Source organism: Eleutherodactylus coqui, chromosome 1 (genome assembly GCF_035609145.1).
Source record: "Eleutherodactylus coqui strain aEleCoq1 chromosome 1, aEleCoq1.hap1, whole genome shotgun sequence".
Lineage (NCBI taxonomy): Eukaryota > Metazoa > Chordata > Amphibia > Anura > Eleutherodactylidae > Eleutherodactylus > Eleutherodactylus coqui.
In genome coordinates this window covers 512,534,375-512,548,401 of record NC_089837.1, presented here as the reverse complement: position 1 = coordinate 512,548,401, position 14,027 = coordinate 512,534,375, and the positions used below count along the sequence as shown (strand labels likewise).

Below are 14,027 nucleotides of genomic sequence, written 5' to 3'. Positions count from 1 at the left end.
GGGTGCAATCACACGAGCGTGTGCATTCATAGGTGCGCACAAAACCGGTGCACCCACATACGTGCACAAACACGCGTGAATGCAGGTCTGTGCAGCATTTCTTCCAATAAGGGCTCCCACCCACTGGCGATTTTTTTCCCTGCGAAATTCGCAGCATTTTTTTCTCTGCAGGGGTCTATGGGACTTGTAATGTTAAAATCGCGATCGCGCAAAATCGCAATTTACCGCGAAATCGCGATTTTGCGCGATCGCGATTTTAACATTACAAGTCCCATAGACCCCTGCAGAGAAAAAAATGCTGCGAATTTCGCAGGGAAAAAAAATCGCCAGTGGGTGGGCGCCCTAAGGCTGCGGCTACTGTCGGTGGCCCTATGGAAAGAGATGGTCTGCCGGCAACCGCTGCAGTGATTTTCAGGGAAGGGTTTTAATATAAACCCTTCCCTGAAAATCTTTCCTATCTGGTGTACGAAATTAAAAAAAATGCATACTCACCTCTTTGCCTCTGTCGGGGCTAAGGTGCATCTAGCCGCTTGGGTGCCGTCACTGTAATGAAGTTCTTTCAGCAGGCGGAGAGTCTGATTGGCCGAGCGCTCAGCCAATCACAGGCAGCACTCACCCATTCATTAAATGACAGCTAAGCACTGCCTGTGATAGGTCACAGCGCTCAGCCATTCGCAGGCAGTACTCGGCCATTCATTGAATTCATCACTTCAGAGGTGTCAGCATCCTATAGCTTTCAATTGAAATCAGTTGGAGAGCTTTGCGGTCCTCTGCCACAGCTGTCACAGCTGTGGCAGGGGATTCTTTGCTCCCCGTAGGGAGTCTCGTTGTCACTGAACATTTTGACAGTGCTGTCAGTGTTTAATGATGAGGGGACTCCCCACGGGAAATATTGACCCTAAACAAGGACCTGTGGTGCACGCATGTCCTATCTTTTACAGGTGTACGCGTTTGCATGCCTGTAAAACAGACATGTGAACACAGCATAGGATACCAATGGTTCTAATAGACGAGTGGTTATGCGCGCATATATGTACGCAATCAAACATGCTCATCTGAATGCACCCTAAAGGTACCTTTCAGCATCACAGACTGAATTCCCGACCACTTTGTCCGGAATATGAGATTGTCTTTTTATATAACTCCATATTCACAAACAGCACAAAATTTATACTGAAAATCTACCTTTAATTTCTGCACCAAGATCTGCAATCAAATCAGCCCATTATTAGTGACTTCTGGGACCTGCACCTATCTCTAGTTCTGGACCCCACTGCCTCGGGATGACTGTATGTAGTGGCCAGGTGTAGTCAGCAGTTACGGAAACAGCCGAGTAGTCCTATAATATGGCTTTTGCTTCAGCCATAAATAGTGGCATAAATACATCAGTCTCACTGTACTACTGGTGGGCTTCTTAACATTACTTCTACATAACATGTTATATGGGCATCTCCTTCCGGCACCTTGTACGCCATACTACACAGCCCAGTCAGCAACCGCCACATTGTGACATAACTATAGGGGTGGACAAAAATATGGAAGCACCATACAAAATGCATGCCATAAATTACATGGAATTATAAATCGTATTTTAATAAGACATGTAAAATCCAATTTTAAGTGGAGGTACTATGACATAGATGCTGCTGGGCAGAAATGAACATCTGCCTGAGCAACAAGGTTCCATTAGTCAGGCCTTGAAGTCCAACAGCTTCTGTTACCAGCTGGTCCCAAAACCATCCAGAGCACAGCAAGATGTGAAGTAAACACAAATTTGGCAGGAAAGCTCTCAGCCAAGCAAGGGTCAAAACATTAGCTCAGTACAAATAATTTAAAACCCCAGGCATTTAATATGGTGTTTCCATATTTCTGTCTACCCCTTGTATGTACTGTATTTGCAGCGCCATCTAGCAAAAAAAAAAAAAAATAATGACATTCAGGAAAAGCTCCGTAATACTTTTGCAAGACACCCTGTCCGTCATACATACAACATAAGAAGAACAAGTGACAAAGCACCAGACTGGAGAAGACAGAGTGAATTTGACTGCGTGGCCTGTGGGACTTCAGGTGCATCACAATTGCATATTGCACAGCTAGTCCTGCTTGCATCCTTCCTTATAATTTATCTCTGGCTTCATTTTGCGTTATATAACCGCTGGCAGCCACCAACTGCGCAGCAATAGTTCACACAAATTTTTACACTGCTCAGTGTCTGCTCGATTCTTAATCCACCATGCTGAGGGGTGGGGGTGGGGGTAGAGGACGTGGATGGGGTCGAGGGCGCAGGGTTCCACGTGAGGGTGTGGGAATAGGCCCAGTTCCTGGTCCTGGTGAATCGCAGCTGGCTGCTGCGGGAATAGGAGAGAGGAAAGTTTCTGGGATCCCCAGCTTCATATCACAATATTTAGGTCCACGTCGTAGACCTTTATGAAAAAACGAGCAGTGTGAGCAGGTCCTGCCGTGGATGGCAGAAAGCGCATCCAGCAATCTATCGACCACCCAGTCTTCTACACCGTCCACTGCTGCAACTCTGAATCCTCTGGCTGCTGCTCCTCCTTCCTCCCAGCCTCCTCACTCCATGAAAATGACACATTCTGAGGAGCAGGCAGACTCCCAGGAACTGTTCTCGGGTCCCTGCCCAGATTGTGAACAATGCTTCCTCTCCCACCGGAGGAGTTTGTCGTAACCGATGCCCAACCTTTGGAAAGTTCCCGGGGTCCGGGGGATGAGGCTGGGGACTTCCGCAACTGTCTCAAGAGCTTTCTGTCGGTGAGGAGGACGATGACGATGAGACACCGTTGTCTATCAGTGAGGCAGTAGTAAGGGCAGTAAGTCTGAGGGAGGAGCGCACAGAGGACTCGGAGGAGGAGCCGCTGGACGATGAGGTGACTGACCCCACCTGGCGTGATAAGCCAACTGAGGACAGGTCTTCAGAGGGGGGAGGCAATTGCAGCCGCAGGGCAGGTTGGAAGAGGCAGTGGGGTGGCCAGGGGTAGAGGCAGGGCCAGAGCGAATAATCCACCAGCTGTTTCCCAAAGCACCCCCTCGCACCAAGCCACCGTGCAGAGGCCAAGGTGCTCAAAGGTGTGGCAGTTTTTCACTAAGACCGCGGACGACCGACGAACTGTGGTGTTCAACCTTTGTCGCACCAAGATCAACCGGGGAGCCACCACCACCAGCATGCGCAGGCATATGATGGCCAAGCACCCCACAAGGTGGGACGAAGGCCGTTCACCACCTCTGGGTTGCACTGCCTCGCCCCCTGGGCCCCAACCTGCCACTGATCTCCAACCCAACTCTCACGACACAGGCGCGAGTGTCTCCTGGCCTGGACCCACACCCTGACCTCTGCTGTCCTCGGCCACATCCAGCAATGTGTCTCAGCGCAGCTTCCAGCTGTCACTAAGAAAATCGTTGGAGCGAAAGCGCAAATGCACCGCTACGCACCCGCACGCTCAAGCTTTAAATGTCTAAATTGATCAGCCTGGAAATGCTGCCTTTCAGGCTTGTGGAAACGGAGGCTTTCCAAAACATGATGGCGGCGGCTGCCCCGCGCTACTCGGTCCCCAGTCGCCACTATTTTTCACGGTGTGCCATCCCAGCCCTGCACGACCACATCTCCCGCAAGATTGTACGTGCACTCACCAACGCGGTTACTGGCAAGGTCCACTTAACAACGGACACGTGGACAAGCACAGGCGGGCAGGGCAACTAAATCTCCCTGACGGCACATTGGGTGAATTTAGTGGAGGCTGGAACCGCTCACATCCTACCCACCCCTAGAATTGCGGGCCCCAGATCATTGCTGGTATCTGCGGCGGTGTATGCCACCTCCACTAAACCTTCCTCCTCCTTCTCCTCCTCCTCCTCCTCTGCAACCTCTGCCTCGCAATCCAGATGTGTCAGCAGCAGCACGTCGCCAGCAGTCCGTGTCGCGTGGCGCGGCAGCACAGCGGTGGGCAAGCGTCAGCAGGCCGTGCTGAAACTACTCAGCTTAGGAGAGAAGAGGCACACGGCCCACGAACTGTTGCATGGTCTGACAGAGCAGATCGACCACTGGCTTTTACCGCTGAGCCTCCAACCGGGCATGGTCGTGTGTGACAATGGCCGTAACCTGGTGGCGGCTCTGCAGCTCGGCAGCCTCACACACGTGCCATGCCTGGCCCACGTCTTTCATTTGGTGGTTCAGCGGTTTCTGAAAGGCTACCCACACTTGTCAGACCTCCTCAGCAAGGTGTGCCGGGTCAGCGCACATTTCCGCAAGTCCAACACGGACGCTGCCACCCTGCGGACCCTGCAACATCGCTTTAATCTGCCAGTGCACCGACTGCTTTGCGACGTGCCCACACGGAGTAACTCCACGCTCCACATGTTGGCCAGGCTGTATGAGCAGCGTAGAGCTATAGTGGAATACCAACTCCAACATGGGCGGCGTAGTGGGAGTCAGCCTCCTCAATTCTTTACAGAGGAGTGAGCCTGGATGGCAGATATCTGCCAGGTCCTTGGAAACTTTGAGGAGTCTACCCAGATGGTGAGCGGCGATGCTGCAATCATTAGCGTCACCATTCCCCTGCTATGCCTGTTGAGAAGTTCCCTGCAAAGCATAAAGGCTGACTCTTTGCGGTCGGAAACGAAGGCAGGGGAAGACAGTATGTCGCTGGATAGGAAGAGGGGAAGAAGCCTGAGGAGAAGGAGGAGGAGAAAGAAGAAGAGACAGCTGGGCCCACTGCAGAGGGTACCCATGCTGCTTGCCTCTCATTCATTCAGCGTATATGGCCTGTGGAGGAGAAGGAGGATCCTGAAAGCGATCTTCCTAGTGAGGACAGCCATGTGTTGCGTACAGGTTCCCTGGCACACATGGCTGACTTCATGTTAGGATGCCTTTCTTGTGACCCTCGCGTTATACGCATTCTGGCCACTACAGATTACTGGGTGTACACACTGCTCGACCCACGGTATAAGGAGAACCTTTCCACTTTAATTGCCGAAGGGTTTGAGAGTGATGCTATACCACAGGGCCCTGGTGGACAAACTGATGGTAAACTTCCCATCTGACAGCGCTAGTGGCAGAAGGCGCATTTCTGAGGGCCAAGTAGCAGGGGAGGCGCGGAGATCAGGCAGCATGTTCAGCGCCGGCAGGGGAACAATCTCCAAGGCCTTTGCCAGCTTTATGGCTCCCCAGCAAGACTGTGTCGGAGGGAGCACTGTAAAAGGATGGTGAGGGAGTATGTAGCCGATCGTACGATTGTCCACTTTGATGCCTCTGCTCCGTACAACTACTGGGTGTCAAAGCTGGACACGTGGCACAAACTCGCGCTGTATGCCCTGGAGGTGCTAGCTTGCCCTGCGGATAGCGTCTTGTCAGGGAGGGTGTTTAGTGCAGCTGGGGGAATCATCACGGATAAGCGTACACGCCTGTCAACTGACAGTACCGACAGGCTTGCACTCATAAAGATGAACAAAGCCTGGATTTCCCCAGACTTCTCTTCTCCACCAGCGGACAGCAGCGATATCTAAAGATTATTTTTGCTGCAACCACGGATGCAAGCATTGTTCTCTATCACCGTAAAAAATGGGGAACTTTACCTTCATCAATCTGTGTATTATATTCATCCTCCTCCTACTGCTCCTCCTCCAGAAACCTCACGTAATCACCCCGAACAGGTAATTTTTCTGTGGCCCAAAAGGCTCATATAACTTTTGTAAATGTTAAAGGGGTTGTCCCGCGGCAGCAAGTGGGTCTATACACTTCTGTATGGCCATATTAATGCACTTTGTAATGTACATTGTGCATTAATTATGAGCCATACAGAAGTTATAAAAAGTTTTTCACTTACCTGCTCCGCTGCTGGCGTCCTCGTCTCCATGGAGCCCGACTAATTTTCGCCGTCTAAAATGGTCGAATGGCCAAATTAGACGCGCTTGCGCAGTCCGGGTCTTCTGCTTTCTTCAATGGGGCTCCGTGTAGCTCCGCCCCGTCACGTGCCGATTCCAGCCAATCAGGAGGCTGGAATCGGCAATGGACCGCACAGAAGAGCTGCGGTCCACGGAGGAAGAGGATCCCGGCGGCCATCTTCAGCCGGTAAGTATAGAAGTCACCGGAGCGCGGGGATCAAGGTAAGCGCTGAGCGGTTTTTTTTTTACGTCCCTGCATCGGGGTTGTCTCGCGCCGAACGGGGAAGGGGGGGTTGAAAAAAAAAAAAAAACCTGTTTCGGCGCGGGACAACCCCTTTAACTACTGTAATGTTACTAATACTGGCCTCTGCCCATACTGCTTCTATAGAAATGTTACTGGGGTCTGTCCATACTCTTACCACTGTAATGTTACTAATTCTGGGCTCTGTCTCTACTGCTGCTACTGGTATGTTACAGGGTTGTGGAAATGGAGGCTTCCCAAAGACATGATGGCGGTGAGGCTGCGCTACTAGATTCCAGGCGCGACAATTTTTCAGCAACGCGGTTACTGGGAAGGTGCATATAACCACGGACACGTGGACAGGACACGTATTGCCTCAAAAACATCCCCCCTCTTCCTCCTCCAACAATGAAAACATTCTTGGCAAATGCTTTCACAGTGGTCCGTCTGGCGGCAGTCCAAGAATTTCACCTTAAACGACACAATAAGAAAGCCCCCACCACCTCCCCTGCCACGGGCCACTTAATCCTGGCCACATTCCGAAAACCAACTAAATAAAACTGCGGTACTGGTCCGTTATCCCTAGCTGAAGCTTTCAGAAGACTGGTAGAGCAATGGTGTCTTCCAACTTGTTGGTACTGTTAAGTCCAAAGATAAGTGTACAGCTGAAGTCGGAATACAGGTGACTATAGTACACAGCATCCCTGCAGGGCAAGGGACAGAGTAGCAGCAGGCACCGATCCTTCGTGGAAGCAGGCCAGCTGAGAACCACATACTCGCTGAATGATTTTGGACTAACTGATGATGAGGCCTTTACTTGTGATCATCCTTGGTAATTTCTAAGAAAGATGCGTGGTAGTAGCCGGAAACTTGGATTGCTATTTGCTAACACTTTGAAATGGGTAACAGAAAACCTATGAATGAAGCCTTTCCATAATAAACTTGAGATGAGGAGGAGTGCAGGCTTTCAGTACCTTGAATATCCTTTTCCTTGCAATCAAATGCCCCTCTCTTGTCTTAGAAAATACTAGCTTTTCCACATAGGTGTTGTCTATCTGTCGATACTGTTACTACTGAAATCCCACTAATACCTGGCTCTGCCTATACTGCTGTTACGGAAATGTTACAGGGGTCTGTTGATACTGTTACTACTGAAATGTAGCTGATACTGGGCTCTGCCTATACTGCAGCTACTGAAATGTCACTGGGGTCTGTCTATACTGTTACTACAGAAGTGTTAATATGGTCTCCCTAGACTTCTGCAACATAACTGTTAGTGGGGTCAGCTTATACCTTTGCTACAGGAGTATTACAGGCTTCTGCGCATACTATGGGTGCACTAAGTGTTCCCATCGTGGTGTTCAACGTACATGGCCCAAAAGAAAATAACCCAGACTGACTAGGGCATGCAGTGTGGGCCGAAGCCCACCTGTATTTAAGTGACGTTAGCTCTGCTGTCCAGGGCACTGCAATGTGATTTATTTATTTACCGCCGGTGGGTTCCAGGGAGCCACTCATGCTGTGGGTGCACACAGAATTCCCATTGCGGAGTTGTACCTGCCTGTGTGTATTTATTAAAAACCCCCGTCTGACTGGGGCATGCAGTGTGGGCCAAAGCCCACCTGTATTTTATCTGACGTTAGCTCTGCTGTCTGGGGCACTGCAATCGGATTTATTTGTGTACCGCCGGTGGCTTCCTGGGACCCATCCATGCTGTGGGTGCACACGGAATTCCCATTGCGGAGTTGTACCTGCCTGTGTGTATTTATTAAAAACCCCAGTTTGACTGGGGCATGCAGTGTGGGCCGAAGCCCACCTGTATTTAATCTGACGTTAGCTCAACTGTGCAGGGCACTGCAATGGGATTTATTTATGTACCGCTGGTGGGTTCCAGGTAGCCACCCGTGCTGTGGGTGCACACGGAATTCCCATAGGCGAGTTGTACCTGCCTGTGACTATTTATAAAAAGCCCCAGTCTGACTGGGGCATGCAGTGTGGGCCAAAGGCCACCTGTATTTAATCTGACGTTAGCTCAGCTGTGGAGGGCACTGCAATTTGATTTATTTATGTACCGCCGCTGGCTTCCTGGGACCCACCCATGCTGTGGGTCCACACGGACTTCCCATAGGGGAGTTGTACCTGCCTGTGTGTATTTATAAAAAATCCCAGTCTGACTGGGGCATGCAGTGTGGGCCGAAGCTCACCTGTATTTAATCTGACGTTAGCTCTACTATCCTGGGGGACTGCATTGGGACAAACTACAGGAGCAATACAGCGCTAATGAGACGTTCACAGCTACGCTAGCCTTAGAGTCTGCTCTAGGCTCACGATTGCTGAGGGATTGTGCAGAGGCCTATGTCCTGGGTGCAGTGAAAGTCCGCTTCATGCCTACGACTGCTGAGGCTGTGGACCGAGGCCTATGTCGTGGGCGTGGTGCAAGTCTGCCATATTTGGCCGCCCAGATTTATTAATTGTTCATATCTTGGGTTGCCTAGGACCCACCTATGCTGTTGGTGCCCACTTAGTTCCCATCGCGGTGTTTGACCTGTCTGGCACAAAGACACTGATTGACTTGGGTAGGGGGCAGAGCGCTGACGGCTTTCACCTTGCAGTGTGGATTGAGCTATGCGACACCTTGACAGAATGAATACTGTGTGGGCACATGGATTCCCCATTGCTATGCCCACGTTTGCAGCTCCTGATGGAGGTGGCACAGGATTGGATTTCTCATTGCTTCTGTACAGCATTGTGGGCTATCGCCCCGCCCCTTTTAAAGAGGGTCGCTGCCTGGCCCTGCCAACCCTATGCAGTGTGTGCCTCCGGTTCCTCCTCATGGCAGACACACTTATAAATAGACATGAGGGTAGTGTGGCTATGCAGCCAGCGTGTGGCATCAGGGCAGGTGAAGGCTGCGCAGGGACACTTTTGTGTGCGCTGCGGACACAGGGTCGTGGGGGGGGGGGGGGGGTTGGTAGCATGTAACACAGAAGAGTCAGCGGTGTATCCCACAGGCAATGATTGTGCTTAGTTGGAGGTAGTGTGGTGCTTAGCTAAGGTTTGCCTTCCTAATGAGGGTTTGTCCGAAGTAAAAATTGTTGGGGGGGGGCACTCTTGCTACTATTGTGGCTTAATAGTGAGACCTGGGAACCTGCGATGCAGCCCAGCATATTGCCCCTCGCCTGCCCTATCTGTTTCTGTGTCGTTTCCATCACTTTCTAGGGTTTTCCAGATTTTCACAAATGAAAACCTTAGCGGAGCATGGGTCATATGCAAAAATGCTCGAGTTGCCCATTGACTTTAATGGGGTTCGTTACTCGAAACAAACTCTCGAGCATCACGGAAAGTTCAACTGGAGCAACGAGCACCCGAGCATTTTGGTGCTCGCTCATCTCTAATTATGTACTTAAAATTTGGACGCTAATTCTTTTGCGCTTAGAATTGAATAATCGAGTTGGGACCCATTAACTTTTCCTATTTATGACATAATCAATGCTCGTGCCGAATTTTATGCTTCTACGACATCCGGAGGTGGGAGAATTAGTGGCAATGATGGAAATCGAACGATCTTTGTGGGGGGGTGTAACTGTCGACGACGCTCGCACGCGCCATTTATCATAGCATAAATGTACTATGCCAGTAATTGTCCCAGGAGTGTACTCAACAACTTCCCAAAGTTTCATGGCGGTCGGATGAATGGTGTAGTAGCGCATAAGGGACAAACAGACAGACAGACACACACACACATACATTCAATTTTACATATATAATATATATATAATATATATATAAAAAGAGATAAAAGAGCAGGAACACCCCAGCTCCCCACAGCAGGCATAGTGCTATATGGGGGAGGGACGCCGGGGCAGAATCCTGATGTATGACCGCTCTCACACCTACCATATACAGGGAGGCTGCTTAGTATTATACCGGCACATAGATACATATGGGTTGTTTAGGGGGCCAGTCACACAGATATGTTTAGTGCCCCATGCAGGCAGCATCCTGGCCCTTAAATTCTGGGGATCCGGGGTGTCAGTGCTTTGTACACTTAGAATATGAAGGACACCCCCTCTGATTTATGAATAGGGGCATCACCCATAGCTGTAAGCCTGCATGATGCACTACATGTATCTTTGTGACTGGCCCCTGTACAAGCCTTATCTATGTGCAGGTATAATACTAAGCAGCCCCTAATGTACGGTAGGTGTGAGAGCGGTCATACAACAATATTCTGCACTGGTGCCCCTCCCCCATATAGCATTCTGCCTGCTGCTGGGAGCTGGGGTGTTCCTGCTCTTGTATCTCTGTATCAGTAAGTTTGGCAGTTTTCAGTAATTCTTTTAGTCGGATTTGAGCATTTTTAGTAAATTATTTGAAAAACTTTAACTCAGTGGTTGGAAATGCCGTGTGCAGCTGGAGGTCCATTTACCAAGAATGTCCTGTCTGACACTACATCTCCAATCGTATGGGTTTTTTTCCTTGAATGACAACAGTATTTTATGCGCGGTTTGTACAGATGAAACATGGTTTTAATATTTTGTATCTGTAAAACCCATGCATCCAAACACTGCATTGGAAATGTGATATGCAGTAAAAGTGTGCGGCGCACTAATGCTACATGTACAAGCACTCCGAGAGGGGATTCAGCTATACATTTCCAGGAGGGATAAAGGAGGATCAGCTTCATGTAGGGTTAGAAGATAAATTGCTCAGGATTTTTTTATAGGCAATGCAAATAGTTACTTAGACAGACATAGGTCTTATAGTTCTTGCTCTCATGGGGTATTTGGCCCCAGAATTAGATACAGATTCTGCACCCAATTTTGTGCCCAATTCACACCATTTTAGCATTCCATGGATTGGCACGCAGATCCCGGCTGTAGATCATATAGGATACATGTTTCTTCATGTAAATTTTTTAAATCCAAATTGCAGCAAAAATAATTGAAATACCAATCACATGGAAACCAGATCCGGCGGGCGAATGTGTATTTACCCCATTGACAAAAGATACAGCAGAATTCCAAACTAGAACTTCAATATTCTACCATGGATTAAACTGAGAGATCCACGACAGAAAATCTAACATGGATATGACCGTTTAAAACCCATGTAATCTACACCTTATACTATGAGAAGCTAGGACAACAGCTGGTTACAGGTACTCACCGGGCCGAGACATTTCCGAACTTTCTCATATTTTGGTACACATACTGCATTGTACAAAGAGCCCCTAAGAATGCAACACCCGCTGTTACATTGGTGACTGCGAAAACATGGATTTCCATTGTTCTAAATGTAAAACAGACAAAATAGGAGTTAGTGAAGATTATTACATGCTTGTCAACTCTTCCGTAATGTCTATGAGCCTTCCAGACAAAGGGGAGAACTCCCAGATTTACGACAGGGTTGTCAAATCTGCCATATATCACCAAAGCCTCTTGAAAGATGCCAAGATAAATATCCTGTGGCCCTGGCGGCAGATGTATGGCAGGCAGTCAGGGACATGCAGACTTCCTGATTATCTCGCTTCATGGTTGCCAATCTGAATTTTAATTTTAATAATAATAATCTCTATTTTTTTCTGAGCAAGTTATTAAAAAAAAATACCAGGCGGACAACATTTTTTTTTATAGACAAATTGGAAAACCACAAAGAATGATAAAGATTATAAGTCATATATGTTTGTAGGGCAGATACTGATATGGTCTCATCAGTATTTACTGTGAGCTATAACATGATAATTACAGTCATAATAACCTGTTGAAGTATTACCAACCAACTAATGATCATGGACACATCTACTATTTTCTTTTTCATGGAAAAGTGTATTATTTTTACAGACTGTCTGGGAATTTCTGGAGAGTTGGAATTTTTGCCTTGCCTCAAAGAAAAATACAGGATCCTGAAGAGAGGATCAGACTGGCCATTAAACCCACCCATAAAATTCCCAGTGCGCCACTAGGTCCCTGGGACAGAAGCGGAGGACAATTGTTGGTGAAATATGTAAAAAAAAATTTTTTATATATATATATATATATATATATATATATATATATATATATATATATATATATATATACTCACCTGTGCTCCTCCTCTTGCTCCTGACCTCTGTAATCTGCCCCTGTACAGCTCGCCCAGTGATTTTAGGGTAGACTGATCATATAACAGGCACATCTGATCACATGATCGCTTAACCCACAAGTCAGTGGGCTTATATGAGGCTTTATTTCTGAATTTTGTGCCATCTACGCAGTCCTTGAACAGCCATTCAAGGGTACATATTGCTGTAGAAGATGTGAGCATGTTGCACATTTGGAGCCCGAATGCTGGATCTAAATGTGCAGCTTACAACACTGAGGTCCATTGGCAAACTGGAAAAGAGTTTGCGGCTCACTGATATGTGAGTGGATGGTAGCATGGGAGAGCTGAATGAGAAGGAAGATAGATGGTTGACAGGAGGAGGGGTAGAGGGAAGAGATCCAGGTAAACTAATCCAGAACTGGCACACCCCAACAAGTTTGCAAAGTTGACAGATGAGGAGGATGCCATTATAGGATTAGCACTGTTCCAGGGGGAAGTGTGCTGCAGTAACAAGGGAAATAAGAGTGCAGGGAAGGCTAGCTAGGTTCTGGTAGTGGAAAACGCAATTATTAGGGGGACAAAGAGCTGTAATCTGTTGCAAAAACCAGGATCATTAGAAAGTGTGTTGTCTTTCTGGCTGTTGAGTTTGACACATTACATATTGGGTTAAAAGATTACTGGGAGGGGCTGGTGAGCATCCCATGGTCATGGTACACATTGGCACCAATGACAAAGCTAGAGTTAGATAGAAGATCTTTTAAAATGATTTCAGGCAGCTAAGATGTAAGCTTAGGTAAAGGACCACGAAAGTAATATTTTTTTAAGTGCTACCTGTACTACGTGCCACACCAGAAAGGCAGCGGGAGATTAGGGAGGTAAACAAGTGGTTCCAGAGTTGAGGCAAAAAGAGGAGTTTGGGTTCTTTGAGAACTGAGCTGACTTTACTGTTGGCTACAAGTTCTACCATGAGGATGTGCTGCATCTCAATCTGGAGGATGCAGCATTGGTGGAGGAGATGGCTAGAAGGTTGGAGGAGTGTTTAAACTAGGGACTGACAGAGGGTGGGGAACCAGAGAGATAGAGAGGAAGACAGTGTATAAATGACCTGGGAGTAAGTAATGGAAATGGAGGTAGAGTGGTGGGAGGGGGCAATACAGTTAGAACTGGCAGAACAGTTAATATTGATACACTTAAAATTAAAAATGGCAAAAAACCTCTACGTTTTTATTAGAAGTCTGAAAAATAAGGTTGATGAACTGGAAGTAATTATGTCAGAGGAAAACTGTAACATAATCGACGTAACAGCTGGTTGGATGAAAGCTTAACTGGTCAGTGAACTTACCGGGTTACAGTCTGTTGAGAAGTGATTGTAAAAACAAGAAAGGAAGGAGAGGAGTTTCTTTATGCTAAATCCTGTTTAAGATATATGTGAGTGAGATGAACATGTGGAGTCTCTATGGGCAGACATACAGTTAGGGCTAGAAATATTTGGACAGTAACACAATTTTCGCGAGTTGGGCTCTACATGCCACCGCATTGGATTTGAAATGAAACCTCTACAACAGAATTCAAGTGCAGATTGTAACGTTTAATTTAAAGGGTTGAGCAAAAATATTTGATAGAAAATGTAGGAATTGTACACATTTCTTTACAAACACTCCACATTTAAGGAGCTCAAAAGTAATTGGACAAATAAACATAACCCAAACAAAATATTTTTTGGTTCAATATTTTGTTGCGAATCCTTTGGAGGCAATCACTGCCTTAAGTCTGGAACCCATGGACATCACCAAACGCTGGGTTT

The 14,027-nt window shown here is 47.7% G+C and overlaps 1 protein-coding gene across 2 annotated transcripts in view; it reads right to left on the bottom strand.

The window, feature by feature from the left end:
- LOC136588577 (uncharacterized) overlaps positions 1-14,027 on the bottom strand; it is a 126,082-nt gene that overhangs the window by 86,653 nt on the left and 25,402 nt on the right. For both annotated transcript variants that reach the window (XM_066587932.1, XM_066587923.1), the window contains exon 3: positions 11,306-11,428. In XM_066587932.1, the coding sequence (XP_066444029.1) occupies positions 11,306-11,428 (123 nt within the window). The remainder of the gene's footprint in view (positions 1-11,305; positions 11,429-14,027) is intronic.